Consider the following 27,551-nt stretch of genomic DNA (forward strand, 5'->3'; position numbering starts at 1 on the left):
TATATTATTATATTATATATAATAATTATATATTATTATATTATATATGATATATTATATGTTATATAAGGATGCAGGATGTAAAAAGAAATTATATATATTATATATTGTATAGAATTATATATATTATATTATGTATAATTATATGTATATATATGTTTGGGGGTGCCCTATTTCCCATCTCATAACTTGTTTTAAGAAGCACAGCGTAATAATGTGTGGGCTTGGGATTCAGTTTTTGAAACAAAACACTGAGCCTTCAATGACCTTCCTGTACATGTAAAAGCACACCTGTCTGCATGGCAGCAGTTGGACCTCACAGTGTGGATTGTGCCTTCACCCTGGAATGTTTATGCCCTATCGCCATGGTGATGGGATTAGGGATCTCCTGCCCTTGGTCCTAAGTGCCACTGTCTGTGCTGAGTTTTTCAAAGATCAGAGCAGATTGAACCTCTGTGGTTTCATTTTCCCTGATTTTGATTTTTCTTATGGGGAACCTGTGTGGCTGCATTCAAGGTATGTTCATACTGGCCTGTCAAATGCGATCTTTTCAAATTACTAGTTAATGCTTTCAAAATATGTTATTTAAAAAATTATCCTCTGTATTTTCCATATGGAGTTATAAATATGTTTCATGGTTATGTTTTATTCCTCAATTTATATATTTGATTATTGTACCAAGCAGAGTACCTTTGAAATTTTTCTTCATTTAAAAAATATGTCTCTTGGCTCAGGCCTGTAATCCCAGCACTTTGGGAGGCCAATGCAAGAGGATCACAAGGTGAGGAGATCAAGACCATCCTGGTCAATACAGTGAAACCCTGTCTGTACGAAAAGTACAAAAAATTAGCCAGGAATGGTGGCAGCTGGTGTAGTCCCAGTGTGAATTGGGATTCAGTTTATTCCCAAATTCCCAAATTATATATATTATATATATAATATATTATATATACAGTATATATAATATATTATATATACAGTATATAATATACTATGTATACAGTATATATTATATACTGTATTATATACATTATATACTGTATACATTATATACTGTATTATATATTATATACTGTATATATAATATATATTATATATACAGTATATAGTACATATTATATATACTATATGTTATATAAAATATATAATATAAAATATATAATATATAATATATAATATATAATATATAATATGTATAATATATAATATATAATATATAGTATATATATCGTATAATATATATAATATATATTATATATAATATATATTATAAATTATAATTTATAATTTATATATATTATATATATAATAATAAATTATAATTATAAATTATAATTTATAATATATATTATATATAATATATATTATATATTATAATTTATAATATACATTATTTATATATAATATATAATGTATATTATATATTATATATTTAATATATAATATGTTATATATAATATATAATATATATTGTATATAATATATATTATATTATATATTATAATACATAATATAATATATAATATATTATATATTATATATATTATATAATATATTATATATTATATATTATATAATATATAATATATTATATAATATGTTATATAATATATATTATATATATGTTATATATTATAGAATATGTTATATATTATATATTATAGAATATGTTATATATTATATATTATAGAATATGTTATATATTATATATTATATAATATGTTATATATTATATATTATAGAATATGTTATATATTATATAATATGTTATATATTATATATTATATAATATGTTATATATTATATATATTATATAATATGTTATATATTATATAATATGTTATATATTATATATATTATATAATATGTTATATATTATATATATTATATAATATGTTATATATTATATATATTATATAATATGTTATATATTATATATTATATAATATGTTATATATTATATATTATATAATATGTTATATATTATATATATTATATAATATGTTATATATTATATATTATATAATATGTTATATATTATATATATTATATAATATATATTATATCTTATATAATATAATTTATATATTATATATTATACAATATATATTATATATTATATTATATATTATACAATATATATTATATATATATTATATATTATACAATATATATTATATAATATATAATATATATTATATTATATAATATATATATAATTTCCTTTTACATGCTGCATCCTTCAACATTCCATCCCCCACCCCACAGATTAAGTTATTCCCCAGGGGAGAATATGGCAAACTCTATTTTAATGCAGTTTTTAGCCTAATTAAGAATTATGAAATCATTACTTTCCAAATATTTGGAACAAAGCCACAGTAGTATGCATGGGTTGGAGGCTTTTCACAGAATAAAATGTACCTATCTTTGTTTTTAACATGTTTTTCCCTTCCTCTCTTCTTTCTTTGTGAAATGTGTATTTACTTTAATAAATTTGTAGTAAGTCACTTCCATTCACATATTAATTTTTTAAAGTAATAAGTATGTGTATTGTCTACTAGTGAAATAAAACACACATTTATTTTTATTCTTTGGAAGTTATCCAGAATCATGGCATTGTCAATCACAGTCAATCACCCAACCTACTCACCTTTCCAGTGTAATCTTAGTCTAATTTTTTTTTTGTTATCCAATGAGATGCAGTATTTCAACTCAGAGAGATAAATAGAATGAATTGGTAGAGACTATTAACTAAGAATATACAGTTTTATTTATGCTCAGAAGCAAGTAGATTATGTATATATGTATGAAGATAAAAATTAAAAGGATAATTGTGTAAATTTGCATGTAGAGAGCTTTGAAAACCTGTTTACTTGTTAATGCTGTTTTGATGTATTGTGTGTCTTTGTTCTCCCGACCCAGCATCCAGAGCTCTCTGCTGGAGCTAAGTGCTCATCAGTTCCATGACTTGGAAACTGTCTAAGTTTAGAGGCACTTGTATTTGTTAGTAAATAAGTCAAGATGATATTGTTTCACAGGCTTTAGTGCAGAAGACTGAATAGAGAAGCTGCTCCACCCAGTACACTGGTGTTCATTTCATGGTCATCTCATCTGTTAACCATGGATATAAAACACTTATCTTCAATGATCTTCCTGTACATGTAAAAACACACCTGTCTGCATGGCAGCAGTTGGACCTCACAGTGTGGATTGTGCCTTCACCCTGGAATGTCTATGATGCCCTATCGACCATGGTGATGGGATTAGGGATCTCTTCCCCTTTGCTCGGCCACTGTCTGTGCCAGCCAGGCCACTGGGCCATTGTGGCGGATGGTGATGCCCTTTGTGTGGAGCGCACTGAGTGTGCGCTGAGGCAGACACAGTACTTTTGACAACTTTATCTGCTTCTTTCAAAACTGGGTCTGCATTATGATAAAGTGGTCGGTTTTAGGCCAAGCAGGTGTATGTCATAGAGCAATGACTTGGGAGTTCAGAATCCTGGGCGTGAATAAGCCTCTGAGCCTTATTAAGCTGTGAAATCTAAAGCAAGACATTTCACTGATAATTAAGCCTCATGAGCACTTATACTGTACACTTTACCTACATCAAATCATTCGGCCATCACCACAAACAAATGGCATGATTGATTTACTATCACCTTTCGCTGGGTAGAAAAAGACAGAGATGAATGTGCCCAAGCTTATGAGCCCCTCAGCAAAAGAGCCAAGATGGGAACCCAAGCATACAGCCCCAATGCTGAGGCTCTGAACTACTGACCTGCCCTCAGCACTCAGCCTTGGGATCATGAGTCACTGTGCAAGGGAGTTCCAACATCTGCATGTATGTCTGGAATGATCTGAGCCTGTAGAGTTCCTACACACTGGCCACATTATAGGGTGGTGTCTGTGGTCACACAGCTCAGGGCAGGTATTAGTACATGAATAGCTTAGATGTGTCATAGTCTTTATGTGAAAGGCACATAAAAGCCCAAATGCTTTTGAACTGGTTGCGGATTTTGAGTTGGAGGACAACACTTGGGACAACCGGTCACATTCCTTCAGTGCGCGGCCACTCCTCAGCACATATCCCAAAGCCGGTAAATAATGGGAAGACCCTGTACTGATGTTTGATGGTGTTATGAACTTCAAATGACCCCTATAGAAATGTTAAAAAAAAAAAAAAAAAAAAAGTCTGTGAGCTACACAACCTGGGGACAAGACAAGTAAGAACACAAAATACCAGTAAATAATGAGCCTCATGTGTCACCCTGCTTGCAACTCCCTCGGCAGCTGGTTTGAAGAGCCTCAGTGCTCACCAGGGGCCATCTCCCCGCTCTGCCCTCTCTCGCTGTGGGTTGCCTGGGCTGAACATAGGCAGCCCCTCACATGATGACTGCAAACACAGGGCAAAGGAAGACTGAACGGAAAATGTATGGTTATAGTGGTTATTTTAAAATATAAGTATTTCAGTATTTTCTAATCTTTAATAATTGATTATTTTTAGGGGAGGTTTTTTTTTTTTTTTTTTGAGACAGAGTCTTGCGCTGTTGCCCAGGCTGGAGTGCAGTGGCATGATCTCAGCTCACTGCAACCTCTACCTCCTGTGTTCAAGCGATTCTCCTGCCTCAGCCTCCCGAGTAGCTGGGACTACAGGCACGTGCCACCACGCCTGGCAAAGTTTTTGTGTTTTTAGTAGAGACGGGGTTTCACTCTGTTAGCCAGGATGGTCTCAATCTTCTGACCTCATGATCCACCCGCCTCGGCCTCCCAAAGTGCTGGGATTACAGGTGTGAGCCACCACACCTGGCCTGATTTTTTATTTTTTTATTTTTTGAGATGAAGTCTCTGTCACCCAGGCTGGAGTGCAGTGGTGCAATCTCAGCTCACTGCAATCTCTGCCTCCAGGTTCAAGGGATTGTCCTGCCTCAGCCTCCTGAGTAGCTGGGTTTTTTTTTTTTTTAGTTGAGATGGGGTTTTACCATGTTGGTCAGGCTGGTCTCGAACTCCTGACCTCAAATGATCCGCCCACCTCCACCTTCCAAACTGCTGGGATTACAGGTGTGAGCCACTATGCCTGGCTGATTATTTTCATAACCAAGAAAAGAAATAAATATAATTAATGCTGGTGCATGGTATTAAATCTAGTTTTTAAAAAATTCACACATAAACCAGGCAGAACCCTATACCCTCCATGATAAATGCAGTAGCAGTGTATGTGGGTCTGTGGAGGTTGAAAGGGACTTGGTAGATGTCAAGAAGGTAGTGGCAGTCCTGCTGGGCTTTTAAAGGGTCTGAAGAAGTGACAGGATGCTGTGGTTGAATCCTAGCATGTATTTTAGCATTTGTTCATTTGGAGTTTGATTATTTCACGTTGCTTTCATTTGCCATTACCTGGAAAGCCAAGGGCTCTACTCTCATTTCCTTGCTGCTCTTTCTTTGCCTTCCTTGGTCCATGAAGAAGATGGTCCAGGAGAAGCTCATTCCATGCTTGTTAACCAGGCACACCCCTAAGTTCCAGTCCCTGAGTCATTCATGAGTAGCACTGCCAATGAACTGACAGCCATGCTGTGTCCCTCCACATCCCCTAGGTGACTCGAAGAAGCCTTCCAAAAAGCATGTGAAAAGGGAGCCCTCCTCTACTACCAAGGTAAAGTAGCCTGTCTTTGCCTAAGATGTAAATGTTGTTTTCTTGGATCCTTTATTTTTCAGTTGATATCTGCTATGGGAAAATTATCCACTACATTATAGATGTTAGATAATATTTCCTTGGGGATGGAGGAGGTGTATTTTACCAACTGACACCTGATTCCAGAGGATGTGCAAAATTGGCAGTGTCAGATAGTACACTGCGTGTTAAGGGATGTTTTCTTCAGGAACAAGCTTTCCACTTTAGATAAGAATTCTGCAATTGCTACTCAAAAATTACCTAGACAGAAACATTCTTCAAGAAAAGCTCCTGTGCTTTCCTAAGGGAACTCTACTCTAGAGTTGGGGCTTTTGACTTGAACCTTATTTCCAATCTTGGTTACCCAGAGTTTCCAAGTGAACAAAAGACCTGTGTGAGCCATCCATAGCATAGCCTGATTCTCAGAGTGTTTTCCTTCTCTAATTACAGGTGACTTCAGGGAGCACATTCAATGGTACGTATTCTGGAATCACTCACTGGTTGTTAGAAAAGGATTCTATAGGAAATCTGGAGCTTAACTGCTGGCTTTTGTCTAGAGAGGCTCCATGATCCAAGACATCTGGTGGGAATGAGGATGTGGGATATAGTAAAGGAAACTGGTTTTCCAGGTGACATACTCTTTTTATCTATGTATAGTTTCTGGGAATGTGTTCACATTAGGTTGTGTGTGGGTATGTGTGTATTAGGGCGGGGGTGGGATGAGGTGGTCTGTGTGCACATCTGCATGATTTGCTTGTGAATGTGTGTCTATGTGTGTTTCCCCCAGGAAAAAAATGTTGTGTTTACCCAGCACAACTCTCAGTGCCATTTTTCTTAATTTAACAAATCAGACCACATACTTTACTTACATTAGTTCACACCTCATCATCATCATGCCCATATGTTGTGAGCTTGTTTATTGAGCCCACATGCCAGATGGAGAAACTAAGCCACATAAATAAATGTGCCCTGGTTCACTTGCTGCATAGTGAAGAGTCAAAATGTTTACTCATACGGTGCTAATGTTGAAGGCCTGAACTACAACCTCTATTTATCAGCCAGTGAAGAGATCACTATTCACCATGCAAGGGAGTTCCAGCACCCTCTATGCCTGGAATTACCCACGCCTGCAGAGATCCCAAACGCCATCCCTCACATAAGAGAGCCTCATGATCTCATAATCCAGGTAGCTATGTAGACATCTTCCTGCAGGTGTCACATAGTCCTTAGTGGGAAACCAACATAGAAAGCCCATGTTTCTGATCAAATCACAGGTTCTGAAACACTAAGGGAAGCACTAAGTAGGACAATGTGGTGCCTGTGTGTCATAGCTGGGTCTCCTCAAGACATGGATCAAGTCCAATAAGAATTGGGGAGATGCTTTAGAGTCTTGATGGAGTTATCACCACAAGCCCTCTGAGCTACACACTTTAGGGATCATGACCATTAAGTACTCAAATTACCACTTGGTTGTTATCCGGGTATCCGTCGTCCTTGTGGCAACTCTCTTGTGAAGCTGGTGTGGACAGCCTCAGTGCTGGAGCTGTGCCTGCCTTCTGAATGGACCCTTTCTGTGTTAGCAGGTGGGTACAAGCATGGGGGTCAGCACACTCAGTGGATTTACACACACAGCATTGAAGAGTAAGGCTGGGCTTCATTATTTATACATTTTCAATAAATGATGATCTTCATAACATAAAATCAATGACGTAGTACACTAGAATACTGTCCCTAGTATTGAATCTTGTCTCTCAACAAAGGGTTGCTTAAAGTCACATGACAGATTCCATTCAACTGATGACACATGCTGTAGCAGCAGTTAAAGCAGTCATTTGAAAAGGCTTTTACTATAAACTTATGTGTGAGCCTGAAGTGGGGGATAAAAGAGGTGATTAGCTCCCCTGTGCCATGTTTCTATTATGTGCATGGTGGAGGAAAATTACACAGGAAGGTGATGGAGAGAACAGAGCAAAGGATTGGACAGGTCCATTGAACCCATAAGACTATGGTGAGGTTAGTGAATGAGATTGGTCATTTTAGGTCAAATTCTACCCAGAGCTGGTGCAGCCACTGCCCATTCTTAGCCAGACCTTATTGCAGGCAGCTCTGATCAATAGTCAAGGAGGCAGTGGGGCTTGCAGACTTAATTCATTAAATCACCAAAGCACCAGCCCACACGGCCACTTTTCCAGTTAATTCACAGTAGCTTGCATATTCAGGTTTGATCAGTGGAAGGGAAGTTACTCTTTGCAGACCCATCTTTTGACAATCATTTTGCAGTGTCAGAAGGTCTGAGCAGCCTCGGGAGGCAAGCAGTCCCTGGTCCCTCAGTGTAGTCACTGGAGGAGACAGTCACTGAGAGGCAGCTGGCAGGGTGAAGGGAAAGGGGAGGCAGGCCACAGAGATGACAGCCTTTAAGCTGTCATACTGGGAGGTCAAGGATCTGAAAGAGGAAGGAGAATTCTTTATCATTAAGGACCTGTCCTTATCTCAGGCATTTCCTCCAGAGCATCACCTTTGTCCACCCACACACCTTGGGCTAGGAGGACTGGAGAAAGACAGTGAGGGGTCTCTTGGGTCTCTGGCACAGGGCGTGATGAAGAGGTGGCAGTTTTTCAGGAATCTCTCTCTCTAGGGAACCAAATACATTTCCCATCTCAGCTCCTTCACTCAGCGGGGTTGAGGTTCTGCTCGTCACTTATCATCTCTGAATGTCAGCACCCTCAAGTGTAAAATCTCAGCCACAGCCCCTTCTCTGCACCCCCTGCAGGGCTGATGTTCTCCATAAACCATAAGGCATCATGCCCACGGAAAAGCCGAACAGGAAAGCATGCTCCACTGCCCCAGAGCCATCCAAGTTCCCCCTCCATATTCCGCCACTGCTAAGTGTCCAGCCTATTCCTCCTGGCATGTAGTAAACACTTAGAGAACATTACTGAAGTACCAGTCCTCTCCAAGGTTTTCCTGTATTTAGTGATTTTTTAGCCCTGTACTGTGATACTAAGAAGTAGGGCCTAAATAGGGCCTAAAAAGTATTGCTAAAATTACATTATGACAGTGCAGAGAACTGAGGGCAGAGGGAGGACATGAGCTTGCCAGGTCCACATGGCTTAGTGGAATTTGAATCCGGGCCCCCACTCTGCACCAGCCCTGCACTCACAGTCATCCTGCTGTGTTCTCCTCTCCAGGAAGGCACTGCCCACGCAGTCTGTCTGATAGAGGTGTTGAGTGCTCACTGAACTCCGTGATCTTCCTGAAACCCAACTTTGATTCAGTGGGTTCTGCTTGGAAGCCTGTAAAGAAAAGGATCATAAGTTTAAACTTAGAACAGATTATCACTATTTTCCCTCTGGTCTTCTGTCAGCAAGATGTCAACAGCCCTATCTATTGTAAATGCATTAACCAGCATCTTCTCTGATAGAGAATATAAGAAGATATGCTGTGCACACCAACCAGTGTTGGAGACCTCATGGCTCCCGGGTAAAGAAGAAGAGGTACCCACAAGAAGGTACTGTGGAAGTTCATTAATTAAGTTGATTCAAGAATTGCAATTGCGGGGAGTATTCAGTGTCCCATATGTAAGAGGAAACTATGAAGAGACTAAGCCATATTTTTTAATGTGTCAGGATTCTAATTTGCCTGGTCAGTAAATATTGCTACCACCACAAAAGTAAATATCTACTTAAAAGTCAATTTTGGTTCATGTTGAATGATAGACAATGTTTCAAGCTAATGTCTAGAACTTACCTGGTTGTTAAACATAAGCATAGATCTCCCTGAAAGAGTGGTGCTATATTATTATTTTTCAATTAATATATTTCTTTAGAGAGTTTTAAATTGACATAAAAACTGAGCATATGGCCGGGCGTGGTGGCTCACACTTATAATCCCAGCACTTTAGGAGGCCAAGGCAGGCGGATCATCTGAGGTCAAGAGTTGGAGACCAGCCTGGCCAACATGGTGAAACCCCATCTCTACTAAAAATACAAAAAAATTAGCCGGGTGTGGTGGCAGGTGCCTGTAATCCCAGCTACTCAGGAGGCTGAGGCAGGAGAATCGCTTGAACCCAGGAGGCAGAGGTTGCAGTGAGCCAAGATCATGCCATTGCACTCCAGCCTGGGTGACAAGAGTGAAACTCCATCTCAAAATAAATAAATAAATAAATAAATAAATAAATAAAAATTGAGTATATAATATACGAAGTTCCCATATTATTCTGTCTCCTCACCCTCACTTCCTAATTTCACCTATTAGTAACATCTTACATTACTGTGGTACATTTGCTAGAATAATGAGAAAATATTGACACATTATTATCTGAAGTCTACATTTGCATAATGTTCATTCTTTCTGTTATACATATATATGAATTTTGAAATATTTAAAACATTATGTTCACCCTTATGGTCTCATAAAGAAAATGTTCACTTCCCTAAAAATCCTCTCTTCTCATTAATCTCTGTCCTCTTTCTCCAGAAACCTTGGCAACTATTAATATTTTTACTATCACTTCAGCTTTGCCTTTTCCAGAATGTCATATAGTTGGAATCATATATTATGTAGTTTTTTCAGATGAATTTATTGCACTAAATTGATGTACGCTTTAGCTGCTTTCATGTCTTTTTTATGCCTTAATGGCAAAAAATGGCACATTAAATCACCAAATAATATTGCATTAAATGAATTTTTGTCTTTTTATTCACCTGTTGAAGAATTCGGTAGATTTCATGAGAGAAACCATCTGGGCCTGGTGCTTTCTTTTTCAGAATGCTCTTAATGTGAATTCAACTTATTTAATAGACATAAGTTTATTCAAATTAGGATCCTAGCATGACCTTGGGAAGATTGCCTTTCAAGGAATTGATACATTTCACTGAGGTTATCAAACTGCGGTCATAGAACTGTTCATGATATTCCTTTTAATGCCTAACAGTTCAGTAGAGATGGCTCCTCTTTTATTTCTGAAATTGGTCATTTGTGTTATCTTCTTTTTCTTGGTTAGCCTGCATATCAATTCATTCATTGTAATGAGCATATCAAAGAACCAGCTTTTGGTTTTATTGATTTTCTGATGGTTTCAGTGTTTTAATTTTATTGATTTCTGTGATGTTGTTTATTACTTTTACTTGCTTTCCATTGCATTCCTCTATTTTCTATAGTTCCCTAATTGAAACATGATATTACTGATTTTAGGTCTTGTGATTTTTAGTATATTGCATCCAATGCTATAGATTTCCCTCTAAGGACTGCTTTTGCTACATCCAGAAATCTTGCCAAGTCACATTTTCTTTTAATGTAGTTAAAAGTATTTTTAATTTTCTATTGAGACTTCTTCTTTAACCCATGAGTTATTTAAAAGTGCATTGCTAATTTGCAAATATTTGGGGATTTTGTGGCTCTTTTACAGTTGTTGATTTTTTGTTGTCAGGTATGTGTTGCAAAAGCAGTCGTCTACCTCATCTTGCCACCAGCCAAGATGGCCCAGGATGTGGGCTCTCCCTGAGTGAATCTTTGGCAATCTGCCAACCTGATGTGTTCGGCCTCCTTCTTTAGTCTGAGTTTCCCTTCTGCTTAGAAAGGGCCATTCTCAGTTCTGGCAGGGAGTTTTCCCAACATTGAGAAGGTGGCATTCTTACTCCCCACTGCAGCCTGCACCTCTGACCGGTGGTCAGCAGACAGGACAGAGGTCCTCAGTAGACAGAGTTCAGCGGGGTCTCTGACCAAAGTGCATCTTCAGAGTCTGCACCTACCCACTGTGACCACGGGCAGGCTCTGAGTCCTAAAGCAGGAGGAACTGTGCGACCATCCTGATTGGAAATTTGTGAGGATCACCGTGTTACTCAAGTAAGGTCTTTGGAAAGTGTCGTATTACTACTGTTTGTGAACTGCTTGTTGGTGGCCTGGCTGAGCCACACACTTTATGAAAACCAGGACCCCTCAGCTGGTGTGGGTGTCTATGCAGACTGAGACCCTCATGTGAACAGCCTTGTGGCAGCTGTCTTTGCCCCTTGCCACCATCAGTGCCTCCTTGTTCCTGGGCACTGCTTTCTCTGATGGTGCTCCATTGTTTTCCTGCACCTCAGTGTCTACAGCTGGATGTCTCTTCTGCAATCTAGGCGAGGGGGCATCAATGGCAGTTCTGCTGTGGCACTGCCCTCCTTCTTAGCTTGTCTTGCTCTGTCTTAGGCTCCCTCAAAGATCCCACCCTTCAGGTTCTTCCACAAGTTTCTTACTGAAATCCGAGCAGAAAACTATGACCAATATGACCAATCCTATACCCACTGAAGACATGAATGAAGAATTAAAACAATTCTCCATGGACTCTACCATATAGATCCCTAGAAGTAATTTCTAAAAAAAAAAAAAAAACAAGGAAGATGTAATAGTTTTCCATAAATTAGAATACCCTACATGTACAATTAAATGAAATGGCTAGTATAGTCTTGAAACCAAAACCAGATAAGGTAAATTAAATTCTGTGATATTTTAAAATACTGTAAATTCTGACTAATGTGAGTTAATCTCAATATATGAAATAGTAGATTAACATTGAAAATGCAATAAATAAAATTAGCTACCTCAAGAGTTTAATGGAAAAAAATGTGATTATTGCAATAGATTCAGGAAATTCATGAATAACATTCACCCTATATTTGTAGGACAACTATCTGATTAACTTTAAGTGACCTGTGACAACCATTTGAATTAATGCTGCTTTCACAGCATATCTCTTGGCTTGTTAAAAACCCGACAAGAATTTCCGTAACATTAATTTATTTTTAACACCTATATTGGGTGTGAACCCACCATAAAGTTTGCCCACTGAAAAGGTCTACAATTTGATGCTTTATTAAATTGATACTGTGTGCACCCATCACCACCATCTAATTTAAATATGTTTCCCTCACCCAAATTCTCTCTTGCGCACTGGCAGTTAATCCCCACCCCCATCTCCAGCCCTAAGCAATACTGCTGTGACATTCCATCTCCATAAATTTCCCACTTGCTTAATAGAAATGGACATATATATATATTTGGAATCTGACTTCCTTCATTTAGCATACTATGTTTGAAGTTAATTGACGTGTTAGCACGTGCTGGTCATGTGTTTTCCTTCATAGTCTGCTGTGTTTACTCATACAGATAGTGTTTATTCGTTTATCAGTTAATGGACATTTAATTGTTTTGTTATTTTCTTTGATGAGTAACGTAGCTTCGAGCATTCATATACAGTCAGGTAATGCATAATGACATTTTGGTCAAAAAAAATTTTTTTTTTCTGAGACCCAGGCTGGAGTGCAGTGGCACAATCTCGGCTCACTGGAACCTCCACCTCCCAGGTTTAAGCAATTCTTGTGCCTCAACCTCCCGAGTAGCTGGGACAACTGGCACACGCCACCATGCCTGGATAATTTTTGTATTTTCAGTAGAGACAGGATTTTGCTGTGTTGGTCAGGCTAGTCTCAAACTCCTAGCCTCAGGTGATCCACCCATCTCTGCCTCCCAAAGTGCTGGGATTATAGGCATGAGCCACCACACCCAGCCTAATTTTTTTAAGAAACAAGGGAACTATTTTCTAAATTACTTTTGCCAATTTATATTTCTACCATGATGCATAGCACTAATTTCACCGTACAATGTATGGTAGGCCCCAATATGTAAGAAATGATGAAAGTAACACATAAAGATTAGTATAAAACAAATAAAATTATCATTGTTGCTATCATCTTTGTCAAATTCTGAAAACAATCTGAGTATATTTTTATATAAATATGCTTGGCAACATAGCTGAAAAACGCATTATCAGTTACATTTATCAGTAACAAAGACATAAATTTGAAGGGGGAAAAACACTTGTACTAACAACGCAATGTCAGAATTCACATAAAAATTCTGCTGGTCACTTTGGAATATTTAATTGCCTGGGGCAGTGTTTAGTAGACAAATGAGCATCTATGGAGCACCCAAAGTAGGGGAATCAACAGAACTTCGGTTTGAAAAGTTATCTGGGTTTAGAGCGTGAAACTTTGTTAGAGGACACACGCCTTGCATGAGCGAGGTGCCTTGGTGTGTGTGGACGTACCATTATGCTTGGAGGTACAGCATAATGGTGGCTTCCTCCAGAAAGGGACATTTGGGGTGGATTCATTCCATCTAGACAACACAGCCTGATGTGGCATGGACATGAATGGAGGTGAAATGGTCAGTAGTTGAGAGGATCAGTCCTGACAAGGGCCAAGGTGAAAAACCTGGGAACCCCTTCAGGTACAAAGTCTTCAGTTGAAAAAGGAGGTGGTCACAGGAAATACTGAGACAGGACAGCAATGCATGGGAGACAGAGTTCTTGGCCCTGCAGGGTGAGTAGTGTGGATTCTCAAGTTTTCTCCTCTCTCCATTAATTTCTTTCCCAATGCAGATGACTTCCATCATACAGTCTTCAGCAACCTTGAAAGATTGGACAAGCTTCAGCCCACTCTTGAAGGTAAAGGAAGGCAGCTAACAAGACTGGCATCTGGGCTTGGCTGTGCGTGTTTTCTATTGTGGGGAAATATATATAACACAATATTTATCATTTGAACCTTTTAACCAAAGTGTGCACTCCATGGCATTCAATATATTCACAGGGTTGCATAACCAACACCACTATCTACACCCACAATTTTGATGATTTCTTACAAAACCTTGTCCACTATAAGCAATATAGCACCTTCCCCCTATTTCCAGCTCATGGTGATTCCTATCCCACTTTCTCTTGTATGAATTTGACTATTCTAGGCACTTCATGTAATTACAATTATACAATATATTCCTTTTGTGTCTGGCTTATTTCACTAAGCATAATGTTCTCAATGTCCACCCATGTTGTATCATCTATCAAAATTATGTTCGTTTTTTACAGATGGATGATGTAGCATTGCATGCAGACCACCTTGCTTTTATTACATTCATTTGTTCACTGATGGTTGGATTATTTCCACCTTTTGGCTCCTGTGAAAAGTGATGCTACAAACATTAGTATACAAACATCTGTTTGATTTCTGTTCTCTATTCTTTGGGGTGCCTAAGAGTAGAGTTCCTGGGTCCAACAGGGGTTCTATATTTAAACTTCTGAGCCACTGCAGACTGTTTTTCAGAGTGGCTGCAACTTTATCCATTTCTACCATCAATGTATCAGGGTTACAATTTCTTTACGCCCTTCTTCACACTTATTTTCCTTTAAATCATCCTAGTAGGTGTATATTGGTGGCTGCTTGTGTTTCTCATTTGCATTTCCCTAATGACTAATGATCCTGAGCAGCTTTTCCTGTGCTACTATCTGTGGCTGTATCTTCTTTAGGGAAATATATGTTGAAGTCTTTTGCCCATTTTTAAAGAGTTGTCTGATTTTTATTTAGTTAGTTTGTTGTTGTAGATTTTTGAATATATCTTAAATATATTTAAAATAGATTCTAAATTTTAGTCTCTTACAAGATAAATGATTTGCAAATATTTCCACCTTTGTGTAGAACTTTAGATTCACAAACTTCATTAATTTGTGTGAAATCCTCAGCAGTTGACCCCAAACAGATAAGACTGAAGCAGTATTTTAGGAATAGTTGAAAGTATGATCACCACAAAACATAAGCGTAATCAAATCCTGCAAGCTACATGTAAAGCACAATGACAAATAAGGCAGCAAAGGGCCATCTGGTGATTAGTTCACCACACTTGTTGCAACTGTTTGCGCTGCAGAGTTAAAACACACCAGCATTCAACCCATGTCTCCTCTCTTGAGGTAAACTGTCGTATGTTGGCTGGCCTGAACAAGCGTAGATATTCTCCATCCTCAATTAATATGCATGCATGACAAAGAAAAGGAGGCCTGGATGAAAAAATATTGTGTGATTAATAATTATGCTTTAATTAATTTTAAAGGATATAATTTCAGTACTTCTAATTCTCCCATCAGCAGTTATAACAAAGGATTAGTGAATAAATACCATAGACTGTTTTGCCTGGAATTGAATCCAATCTATCTATTAAACTTTGCTTTTATTCAAGTGCAAAATGCTAAAACACATAACTGCAGTGACAGCCACTGTGGATCCTCAGAGGTAAAAGTAGTCTTGGGACATAAATCCTGCAAGCTAATATTGTTTTTACAGGTTTAGAAAACCATTTAGCTGGGTTTCAAACCTCACAGTGTGAGCAGTGGGACTCTCATCAAACTATAGCATGTGCTTCAGTACCATTTGTAGACTGATTCATTCCCATTTTCTTAAGTTGCCATCAGCAAAATGCCAGGGACTCTATTTCTTGCTCCTTAGCTCCTCGTTCTTGCCTGTCTTTCCACGAGGGAAGATTTTCTAGCAGGAGCTCAAGCTGTGCTTTTAATGAAACACATCCACACACACTGTCCTGTTGTCCACATTAAGCAGAGCTCCCTGAATAACTCATGAACAAAAGCATCTATGACTAACTGTTGCTCTGTGTCCTCCTAGCCTCTGAGGAGTCTCTAGTTCACAAGGACAGAGGAGATGGAGAGAGGCCAGTCAACGCGAGGGTAAGGTTGCCTTGCTTTCTCTGAAATAGAAATGTTCCTTTCTTGGTGTCTTTCTTTTTCAACTGACTTTACATGTGAAAAAATGACAATGTCCATGACAGGTATTAAATGCAGTTTTCTGAGGGGGAGGAAGAAGTGACTCTTAGCAACTGATATGTAATCCAAAATGACATTTAGCTATGACGGCTTCAGGTTGTAGACTGTATCCTTGGGGTCCTTGTCCTTGGAAGCAATGTCTTCTCCTTGGATTCAGTATTTTGCACTTGCCAACCTACGTGGACCTGAGAGATCCACCATCCAGAAGCTGATGTCTTTTCCAGTGTGTAGCCTACCCTTGTTTTGGAGGCCTTGAAGTTGACTACACTTTCTGATCAAGTTTTCAGTATTCATTGAGAGAAACAGAGCCTTGTGCAAACAATCCACAACATGACATACCCCTCAAAAAGCTTTGTTTCTGTATTGCAGGTGGTGCAGGTGGCCCCTCTGAGGTGTGAATCTAGTAAGTATTCTGGAATCACTTGCCAAGAAAACAATCTGGATGCCAAGAAAGGTGTGGCATCCTTGCCTGGTTTCAATGTGAAGAGCCTCCCTGATCCTGGGATTGTGATAGGAATAAGTATAGGGGAAGTGTTTTTTTAAAACCTGAATTCCCCAGGGAAAAATTATGGCCAAATTTTGAGGAAGCAGTTGTGCTCCCTTTTGGGTGGTGCCGAGTTGGGTGCTTGAGGATTGGTGGTGTCTTGTGTGAGGCTGCATCGTGTGGTGTGAATATGTGTGTTTCTGTACAGGTGAGGCTGTGTGTTTTCTCAGGAGAGATTTCCCACTTATACAACCCAATCACCAGTGTCCACTTCTAACAATAAAATCCACCCCCGCTCTACTCTCTCTGTACAGTGACTCCTCCACCCTCACTAGAGCCATCCCCGGGTCTGCCTTATTATCCCCACTGCTCAGGTGGAGAACCTGAAGGGCCAAGGGAGTGGCCCCAGCTCCCGAGTTCCTGAATGAAAAAGTGAAAACACGAACCCAGAAGTGTGGGCCAGTGCTGATGCTGACATGCACTTAGTCATGGGGTGTTCACCACCACACAGGGAGTCCAGCATTCATGTATAAGCCCTAAAGCAACGAGCCCAAAAGGCCCCAGACACTGCCCATCATCATAAAGTGGCCTCCGTGGTCACACAACCCAGGGCAGTTATAGGCTCATCTCCCCACGGACAGGCATAGTCATCAGTGTGTCAAAAGCACAAAGATCCCCAGGTGTTTGGCTCAGCTCACAGATCCCTTTTTTTTTTTTAACTTTTAAGTTCAGGGGTACATGTGCAGGATGTGCAGGTTTGCTACATATATAAATGTGTGTCATGAGAGTTTGTTGTACAGATTATTGCATCACCCATATATTGAGCCTAATATCAGTTATTTTTCCTGATCCTCCCCCTCCTCCCACCTCCCACCCTCCAGTAGGCCCCACGCTCACAAATTCTAAGAGGAGTGGGGGACCACAAAGGCCAGTGTGGCCCACTTCAGTTGTGAAGTTAATTTGCTCAGCAACTGGCCAAAGTCTATAAGGATGGGTGATGTATTTTAGTAGATTTAGTAATACTATCTTCCCAAGCCCTAAAATGCTCAAATCCTGCCAGCCAAAAATGGTGAGGAGGGACAGATAGGAACTCTGTGTGGCACTTGGTTATTAGCCTGGCTTCCATCCCTTAGTGGCAAGTCTCTTGTATATGTGGGTTAAAGACCCTCAGCCTCAAGCCAAGCCTCCTCCATGAGGAGCCATCTCACTATTGACTGGCTAGTGCCGGGTATGGCCACCAGCCCAACTGAAACAAAATGTTGCTTTAAAACAAGTGTAAATCTCATACATACAACAGGCAAATGCAGAAGCAGTGTGGTCTCGCAAGTTGTAAAGAGGACAGTCGCAATTTTGCTGGACTTCAACCTGGGTAGAAGACATGAGGGAACTCTGTCACTAAATCACGGCAGAGTTCAAGGCCACTTGCAGACTATTTCATGTTACAGAAGGTGGCCTTTAGCTACTAAGCAAAGGCCTCTGTTTCTCATTTCTTTCCTGTTCATCTTCTTGGTCATCCTTCTTCCGCAAGGGAAACGAGCCCAAGCAAAAGGCAGTTTCAATATTAATTTGACCGAGGTTTTGTGCAGTTTATTATCATCCAGGTAATCAAGTGCAACCCAGTCTGCCTAGCAGCCCCCCTATCTCTGCTCTGTGTTTTCATTTAATAAACATTTTGGTCTACTTACTATGTGCTAGATTTTCTCGAGACCAAGTAAATGAGATAGAATCTTTATGTTGGCAGCTAAGTTAGATTTAACATAACTGACAAAAATTAAAATTTCTGATTTCTTGTAAAAATATTTTGTATGTGTGAATGCATACTGAATGTAAAGTGGATAAAAAACTCACACTTGCACTCATGGAAGGCTTTTCATGAATTTGTCAATTTTTATTTTTTATATTTCCCCACTTCACCGGATAATGCATACCTGAACCTGGAAATTGATTCCCACTGCAGAAAGTGTTCTGAGCCACATCCCTTAGCTTCACTAGTGCAGGTCCACCTGGGAGGATGTCCCAGCATCAGCTTGGCCCATGCTGTGATCAGCCACCTCCATGCACCACACCAAGCAAGCCCCTGGGTGATTCACAGTCTCCACCACCAGGGCACTGACCTTAACTGTGTGTTCTTCTAGCTCCCCATGAAGACACCGTACACGACATCACTAACGAGGACGCCACACACGACATCGCCAACGAGGACACTGTACATGACACCGCTAACGAGGCCGCCGACAAGGGCATCGCCAGCGAGGACGCCGCCCAGGGCATCGCCAACGAGGCCGCCGCCCAGGGCATCGTCAGCGAGGACGCCGCCCACGGAGTCGCCAGCGAGGACGCCGCCCACGGAATCGCCAACGAGGACGCCGTCCAGGGCATCGCCAACGTGGTCGCCGCCCACGGAATCGCCAACGAGGACGCCGCCCAGGGCATCGCCATCGCTAATGAGGATGCCATATATGACATCGCTAATGACACCGTACAAGGCATGCTAACGAAGACATCGTACAAGCCGTCGCTAACAAGTACACTGTACACAACATCGCTAATGAGGGCACTGTACAAGACATCACCAATGAGGACGCTTTATACGACATTGCTAATGGCACCGACAAGGCACGCTAACGTGGATGCTGTACACGACATTGCTAATGAGGACACCGTATAAGACATCGCTAGTAACTATCGCAAGAACAAAAAACCAAACACCGCATATTCTCACTCATAGGTGGGAATTGAACAATGAGATCACATGGACACAGGAAGGGGAATATCACACTCTGGGGACTGTTGTGGGGTGGGGGGAGGGGGGAGGGATAGCATCGGGAGATATACCTAATGCTAGATGATGAGTTAGTGGGTGCAGCGCACCAGCATGGCACATGTATACATATGTAACTAACCTGCACAATGTGCACATGTACCCTAAAACTTAAAGTATATATATAAAAAAAAAGACATCGCTAGTGAGCACGCTGTATACGACATCACTAATGAGGATGCTATATATGACATCGCTGATGAGGACATTGTATACGACATCACTAATGAGGACACCATACAAGGCATCGCTAACAATGATGCTGTACACAACATCACTAATGATGACACCGTATAACACATCGCTAATTATGACGCTGTATACGACATCGCTAATGACACCGTACAAGGCACACTAATGAGGATGCTGTACACGACATCACTAATGAGGACAGTGTACAAGCCATCGCTAATGAGGACACTGTATATGACATCGCTAACGAGGACACTGTACAAGGCATTGCTAACGAGGACGCTGTACACATCGCTAATGAGGACACCATATAAGACATCACCAATGAGGATGCTGTATATGACATCACTAATGACACCCACAAGGCATGCTAACGAGGACGCTGTAGACGACATTGCTTATAAGGACACCGTACAAGACATCGCTAACGAGGACGCTGTATACGACATCGCTAATGAGGACGTTGTATATGACATCGCTAATGAGGATGCTTTACAAGACATAGCTAATGAGGTTGCTGTATATGATATCGCTAATGAGGACATTGTATATGACATCGCTAATGAGGACGCTCTATACGACATCACTAATGAGGATGCTGTATACAACATCGCTAATGAGGACGCTGTATATGGCATCGCTAATGAGGATGCTGTATACGAATTCGCTAATAAGGACGCTGTATATGACATTGCTAATGAGGACACTATACAAGACATCTGTAAAAAAGAAGATGCTGCCAATGTAAGACACTTTTCTTTGTCTTGAACAGAAATGTTACTTTCCTGGCTTCTTTCCAATCAGATGTAGACATGAACATCTGCCAGTGTGCATTATTGATGTCATCTGCAGTTTAATCAAATGTAGACATGAACATCTGCCAATGTGGACTATTTATGACATCTGCAATTCCCTTGGTGTGGTGCTATTGATTGGCAGCCTCTCACCAACCCATGCCAGGCACACTGGGGTGTGGTAGATGGCAGCATCCACGATCCACTGCAATGCAGAGGTGTTTCCCTCCACAGCAGTTTTCCCCCATGGATTAAGAGTTGTGAAACTGCCAATCTAGATACACTTTAAAGATAAATTCTGTGGGAAAAGGTCTTGTCTTTTCCACAGGTGTCTTCCGTGCCAGTTTTGGGGGACTTCGACCTTTGACTCAATCACTATACCCCTTCTTATTTTCTCTCTCAAGTTGTCGAGAGACTATCAGATCTGTGTGACGTGTATGGCATCATTTCACCCTCCTAATGTTTTCTTTTCTATAATTGCAGGAGCCATTGACATTGGAGAATGATACGTACCCTGAAATAACTCACTTCCTGAGGAAAAAGCGCCATCTCTAGGGTACAGAAACCTGATTCTGGGCTCCTTTTGGGAAGGAGGATTTGGGGTCTGGTGAGAGCAAATGATTTTGCAAGTATAAAACAATGTCCAGAGAGGCTGTAGGGATATCTGTGAGCCCAGAGGAAACACCAGGGGATCCTGTGCGAAGCACCATGGCTTCAGCTAGGGTGGGAGGAGTGGGTGGGCCTCTCTCTAATGACTTATCCTGGTGTTTGTGTTTCTAAAGATTTGATTGTGGAGAGCATATCTGATGATGGGGATTTGTAGGTAGGTAACTACTTTCCACGTAAGATCCAATTGGAGAGAGTTCCCAGGGGCCTTCGGGGTATCCATGCTGCTTGGGAGGTTAAGGGAGGGGGCATGAAATCAAAACGAAACAGGAAATATGTGTCATATTGGATTTGGTCTTTTCCGGGTTTATTGGCATAATAGTAAGAACTGTCTCTCTGGGCTATGAGGGTGCTGTGTTATTTAAAGGTGGTCTTTCCCAGAACACCTGGCCTTTTCTTTTCCGCCTCTGCCAAACATCACAGACTTTGGGTTGGATTAGTCAGCACCCCTTGGGATTGTGCAGAAGAGGTTTGGGGTTGCATCGAGTGTCACCTGTGGTGAACAGAATCTGAGGGACACAACTCTCTCACAGGCACTTCCTTCAACCTGGAGACAGAGTTCTCCTGGTGTGTGCCCAGGGGTGCAGGAGAAATTGACAGTCTGCCTCTGAACTTTCAGGACTTTAAAAAGCACTCATGTTTCCATCCTCGCTGTTGACTCCTGGCTTAAAGGGATCTCCAGGGGTGAGTGAGGAGGAGGGATCGGACCCTGGCAGTCTGACGGCAGCACCTGTGTTCCTCTGCACTGGGCCGTGGATGACATTACACACCTTGGTGAGAATCAGGAATTGAGGCTAACCACATCTGAAATTGAGATGGGCCTTGAGTCATATAAATAGTTTGGAAAAGATGCATTTTACTACGCTATTGAAAGAAACCATTTATTTCTCACTCCAGCAGGATAAATGGTTTTCAGTATCCATTTAACTGCTCATTGACTCTTACTGTAGATGAGGAGGTGGCCAGCAGCCCCTGCCCTCCCCCAGTTGTAGGCCCAAGGTAACCAGCAATGGACTGGATATAATGGAAGAGTGGTGCATTCGGAGGTATCTGTATTAATGGGACCCACATGATATGGATGAGAGCTATTAGGGTGAGAAAAAGCCTGGGAGCACAATGAAATATTTAAATATTAAACAAAACATTGTTGAAATCTCCATTGTACTTTAGTAGTTGAAGTCATTCTTGTGGTCATCACTGCCTTTCCCAAGCATAACAAGCTACTTAATATCACATAGACCCGTGCCATGAGGAATGATGATCAGTTTGTAAAATGCCAATAAAACAATTGCCTATAGAAGCCACAATGTTTCATCCATATATTTCAATTTCCATGTGTAAGTATAGTTCAAATTTCAGAAATTTATTATTATCTAATAGAATATGCATGGTATATCAATGAGCAATTATCATACTGTTTCTATTAACAATTATTTGTATGATGAAAAAAGCAGACTCCCATTCTTGGATTTTTCTCAGTTTGCACACATTAGCATGACAGCCCCATTTCCACCTGACATGTGCCAGCAAGAGGCCAGGAACAGAGGCTTTTCTTATTAAGATTTCTAAATGTATTATGTATTCACATTTAGAAACTCTAAATGTCATAAAAGGTTAGCAAGGAAGTTTCCCTTCCACTCTGAACTTCCAAACACCAAGTCAACATTTTTGTTTGCATATCATCCCTGCAATCTATGTGCAAATAGAAGCATGCACCTGGAATGCAGGCTGATGTGTGATCGTGTTTACACAAAGTCCTCTGCACCTCTGCATATATCACTGGGCAATGCACCTTAGTTATCATTCCACATTTCAAATGTAAATCCATTGTATTGTTTCAGAGCTATGAAGTACTGCACCCCATGACTATTCCCAAAATTACTTAAGCACCCCGCTATGGGTATCCATTTGTTCTGTTTCCAGTCTTGCTCTTATAACCAATGCTGTAGTGAACAGCACTGTGTTGAGAAGTGGTGAACGTGGGCATCTTTGTCTTGTTCCCGTCCTCAGGGGGAATGCTTTCAACTTTCCCCCATTCAGGAAACTGTTGGCTGTGGGTTTGTCATAGATAGCTTTTATTACCTTAAGGTATGTCCATTCTATGCTGATTTTGATGAACGGTTTTAATCATAAAGAAATGCTGGATTTTGTCAAAGGCTTTTTCTGCATCTATTCAGATTATCATGTGATTTTTGTTTTTAGTTTTATTTATGTGATGTATCACATTTATTGACTTGCGTATGTTAAACCATCCCTGCATCCCTAGTATGAAACCCACTTGAATCATGGTGGATTATCTTTTTGATATGCTGTTGGATTCAGTTAGCTTGGTTGTAGCATTTCTTTTTATTCCATCTGTGGAATGTATTGGTTTAAATAATGAAAACATGTTCTATCCTCACTGCTTAGCACTTTGTGTTTCTTTAATAGCCTTCCCAACAGGGCAACATAAAAGCAGGAGCCCTGCTAGTCACCCCTTAACCCGGAATCCCCCCTTCTCCACAGCTCGCTTATTGGACAGGATAGACTGGGAGCCCAGGCCTCAAGGTAAGGACGTGCTCTGTCACCTAGAGGTGCAGTGCTTGGGAAGGCCAACCTTGGAGGGTTGCCTGCCAGCTTTACAGTGACAGAGGTGTTGGGAGGGACTGACCACCAGTGCATAAGGCTGTGCTTTGTTGGTGACATAAAGGATTGTTTCACAGGTTGTTGGGGAGGGACAATCCCAAGGCCTCCCCTGGCCCTGGTGCTGGCTCTGCACAAAGGCAATAAGAGAGGGATGCTGGTAAGGGCTGACCTGTTGCTGTGCTGGGGAGGAAGGTGCTGGGCTGAAATTCAGGAGGCTGAGGATGCAGCAGTCCCATAGGAGGTACGTGACCTTCAGGATACATTTTCTTCATTGATGATCAATGGAAATGAGAAATCACTGACTATTTTTTCTATCATTGGAATCTACTCTCTACTGCTCGTGCTGTTCCTGTCTTTTGGGGAAGATGGAGGATCAATCAGTGTGCGCTGCACTGAGTGGAAGGAAGGAGAACTGCGACAAAAATTAAGGAAGGATGAGAGACGGGAGGGCCCTTCATCCAGCTGCTTGCAGAGTCCTCCTGAGGAGGAAAGCCCCGTGGCTCCCTGGCGAAGGAGCAGTGAGGGCTGCGTGACTCCCACAGTGAAGTGTGTGGTATGTCTGAGGACACCCAGGCTGGTGGTCCATGAGGAGCCAGTGGCAGAGTGAGAAGCAGAAAGGCCAGGAGGGTGGCTGGAGGCCAGGCTCTGAGTCATTCTCCATGTGATGGAAACAGCCGGAGCCCAGTGGGCTTGGAGGTACAGGATGCGGTGGCTGATGACAGAACAATGTGGAGAGAGGCGTCATTTGTCAAATCCTTACTTTGTTCTGGGCATTGTGCTAAAAATTCTGATGGCTCATCCCATTTAGGGGCTGAAAGTTGCAGAGGTTTAGGAAGCTCACCCATGATACTGGAGCCCCCATCTCCTGCCCTAGTGCCGTCCACCTTCTCACCCAGCCACCACCTGTTTCAGGGGAACACACAGAAGTGGTAACCTCTTATGGAGAGGCAAGTAAATTCTGCTGTTTTTGTTATTCACAGAAAAACACTGGCTCATGTGGGTTGGGAAGGTGAAATACCAGAAGTATTTCATCTAGTTATTTCTACCCATGCAACTCCTATAGTATTGAAATGCATAGGTTAGCATTTTTGGCCAATTTACTCAGCATTCTGGGTTAAAGGCTTTTATTTATTTATTTATTTATTTTCGAGATGGAGTTTCGCTCTTGTTGCCCAAGCTGGAGTGCAATGGTGCGATCCTGGTTCACTGCAACCTCCGCCTCCCAGGTTCAAACTATTCTCCTGTCTCAGCCTCCCAAGTAGCTGAGATTATAGGCACGTGCCACCACACTGGGCTAATTTTTTTGTATTTTTAGTAGAAATGAGATTTCACCATGTTGGTCAGGCTGGTTTCAAAATCCTGACCTCAGGTGATCTGCCCTCCTCGGCCTCTTAAAGTGCTGGGATTACAGGCGTGAGCCACCATGCCCACCCTAAAGTCTTTTAAAATTCACTTGTATAAGTTGACTTAGTTTTCTTTTTTTTTTCTTTTTCTTTTTCTTTTTTTTTTTTTATTGATCATTCTTGGACTTAGTTTTCTTTAACCTTGTAGAAAAATCAAAAATGGCAATCTGTTTTATCACACAAATAATGTCTTTTTAATGGAGTGATTTTTTTCTAATTGAGGTATTATGTACTTTTCATTTACTAATTATTGTTTACATTTGAAGTGTTTTATGAATTAATATTTAATTGCATAGATGAAGATTACTAGTTATAGGCATTTTAGTAACCAATACTCATTAAGCATAGCGTGGATTCATATGACATCAAGGAGCTATTTTATTTGGTAAAACGAAAAAGCACAAGAATGAACGAACGCAAGAACTGAAACGGTGGAGACACCTAGAATGACTTGTCTAAGATCTAAATCATTTTGTTGTCTTCCCAGCGTACTTATTATCCTGATCATTGTCATCAGCATTGTTTGGGTCCTTTTAGCACAGATTTCTCAAAATGGGTAACTCCATAACAGTTGGAAGCTTACGAATTCATATAATTTGTAAGAGGTCAATTTGGAAGTACCTATCTATTTTAAAATTCCAATAACCTGGGAATTTCATCCCATGTCTAGAGTCTTCCATGTAAAATATTTCCACAATTAGGAGAAATATGTGCATGGGGATTTTCTATGTAGCGGTGTTTTGATAGAATAGAAAAATGGGATAAACCAAATTTCCATCACGAAGGAAATAGTAATATGCTGAATAATAATACAGCGAATATTATGCAGGCTTTAAACATCAAAAAAGAGTTCAACTTCTGACTTCCGATGATGGTGTTGAAGCAGGTCACTGCTGGTTTACATTTGATTTTCATGTGGGAACTCTGGAAGTCTGCCTTAGTGATTTTACATGTGGCTAAATTGAGCTAATGACAAGCTGTTCGAAGTATGGCAAAATGGAACTTTAAAACAGTATCTTGTCAGCAACCAAGTGGACCTGTTTCACGTAAAGCCCATGCATTCATCTGCCTGCCCATCATTCTGTCTGTCCATCATTCTGTCTGTCCACACGGGCATCATTTGTTAGTGGAACTGAGTGCCCACTGTCGAGCTGACAAGCCCATAACCTCCCTGTTCCTAGTCACACATTAATTCTTCAACAAGTTCCTTTTGATAGATTGTGATTAAGCTTAGCTGCTATTTCCAATTGCTTCCCCAAACGTACTTCTCACTGTTCTCCCATCACACCCTTCAGCCCATCCATGCGGGGTTCCTTTGCTTTTCCCACCTTACACCAAACTCCCTATTTTTACTCCCACTTTTACCTCCTCTCCAAGACAAAACAAACAAAACTAGCATTTTAAAACTTAGTTGTAATCTTTCTTCCTTCATGAAAATTTCTCCAACAGCCACTCCCACGGTCCTGTGTGTTCCGGATATTTTAAAATAATGGCTATAAGGTTGAGCACTTCAGGATATGCTGTTTTGCTGTGTGCAGATGGAGGCAGTGGCTGGAGTGAATGAACGGCAACACTTGCTGGCAACCGGCAGAAGCTGAGAGACAGGGAACAGGCTCTCCTCCAGAGCCTCCAGGAGCCAGGCCTTTGGACACCTTGAATGTGGGCTTCTGGGAGACCATGCGTTTCTGTTATAAGCAGCCCAGTCGCTGGCAGTTTTTACGGCTGCCCCCGAACACTCATCTATACCTGTCTGACAAGGTCAAGCTCCAAGGAAGGGATTCTCTACATATCTACATTGTTTGCAGATTTTACAATAATCATTTATTCTTGCATGGCTGATCATTGTTAACCAATACAAATAAAATAATAAAGAAATGACCCACATTTTATGTTGGGAGTTTGATCTGCCATTTATCAAGTATGGAATCTTGAACAAGGGGTTAAACATCTGAATGTCTCCATCACTTCATCTCTAAAGTGGGGGTGCTCACACCCACTGGGCTCCCCCTCCAGGTTGGTGCCGGACTCTCCCTGGGCCCCCCTGTTCTCTCACCAGCCACATCCATTCTCCCCCCAGAGGCGCTAGTGACTGTGCGTGGCTTTCCATTCCCACCACGTTTGTCTCTAACCCCAGTGGCAGATCAGTGTAAGAACACAGCTGAGTGCTCCTCGCCTCCTTGCCCCTTCAAGGGCTCCTCACCACCCACCAGATCAGGTGCAAACTTCCAAGCCTTACTGGATCCCCTTCCACATTCTGAGCTCC

General features: G+C 40.7%; 1 protein-coding gene across 11 annotated transcripts; it reads left to right on the forward strand.

The window, feature by feature from the left end:
- The first annotated feature begins 362 nt into the window (after positions 1-362).
- On the forward strand, positions 363-27,177 carry LOC112206744 (uncharacterized). Of its 11 annotated transcripts, XM_063807780.1 has the most exons (13): positions 380-516; positions 5,588-5,646; positions 6,115-6,139; positions 9,086-9,172; positions 14,081-14,146; positions 16,146-16,207; positions 16,673-16,706; positions 18,923-20,544; positions 21,078-21,150; positions 21,377-21,417; positions 21,880-22,034; positions 23,766-23,807; positions 23,963-27,177. In XM_063807780.1, exons 1-8 carry the CDS (start codon positions 489-491, stop codon positions 19,453-19,455), a joined length of 894 nt encoding a protein of 297 aa, XP_063663850.1. In that variant the 5' UTR covers positions 380-488; the 3' UTR covers positions 19,456-20,544; positions 21,078-21,150; positions 21,377-21,417; positions 21,880-22,034; positions 23,766-23,807; positions 23,963-27,177. The 11 variants fall into 11 exon arrangements, with proteins under 11 accessions (XP_063663849.1, XP_063663848.1, XP_063663850.1 ...); XM_063807778.1 differs by lacking the exon at positions 23,766-23,807 and having other exon boundaries at positions 366-516; positions 26,738-27,177; XM_063807779.1 differs by lacking the exons at positions 21,377-21,417; positions 23,766-23,807 and having other exon boundaries at positions 363-516; positions 26,738-27,177.
- The last annotated feature ends 374 nt before the right edge of the window (positions 27,178-27,551 follow it).

Source organism: Pan troglodytes, chromosome 23 (assembly GCF_028858775.2).
Source record: "Pan troglodytes isolate AG18354 chromosome 23, NHGRI_mPanTro3-v2.0_pri, whole genome shotgun sequence".
Classification (NCBI taxonomy): domain Eukaryota; kingdom Metazoa; phylum Chordata; class Mammalia; order Primates; family Hominidae; genus Pan; species Pan troglodytes.

Coding starts and splice junctions, on each gene's coding strand:
- LOC112206744 (XM_063807779.1), top strand. CDS start 489: ATGGGGAACCTGTGTGGCTGCATTCAAG. Junction 517..5,587: donor CCTGTGTGGCTGCATTCAAG/GTATGTTCATAC, acceptor CACATCCCCTAG/GTGACTCGAAGAAGCCTTCC. Junction 16,208..16,672: donor AGAGGCCAGTCAACGCGAGG/GTAAGGTTGCCT, acceptor TCTGTATTGCAG/GTGGTGCAGGTGGCCCCTCT.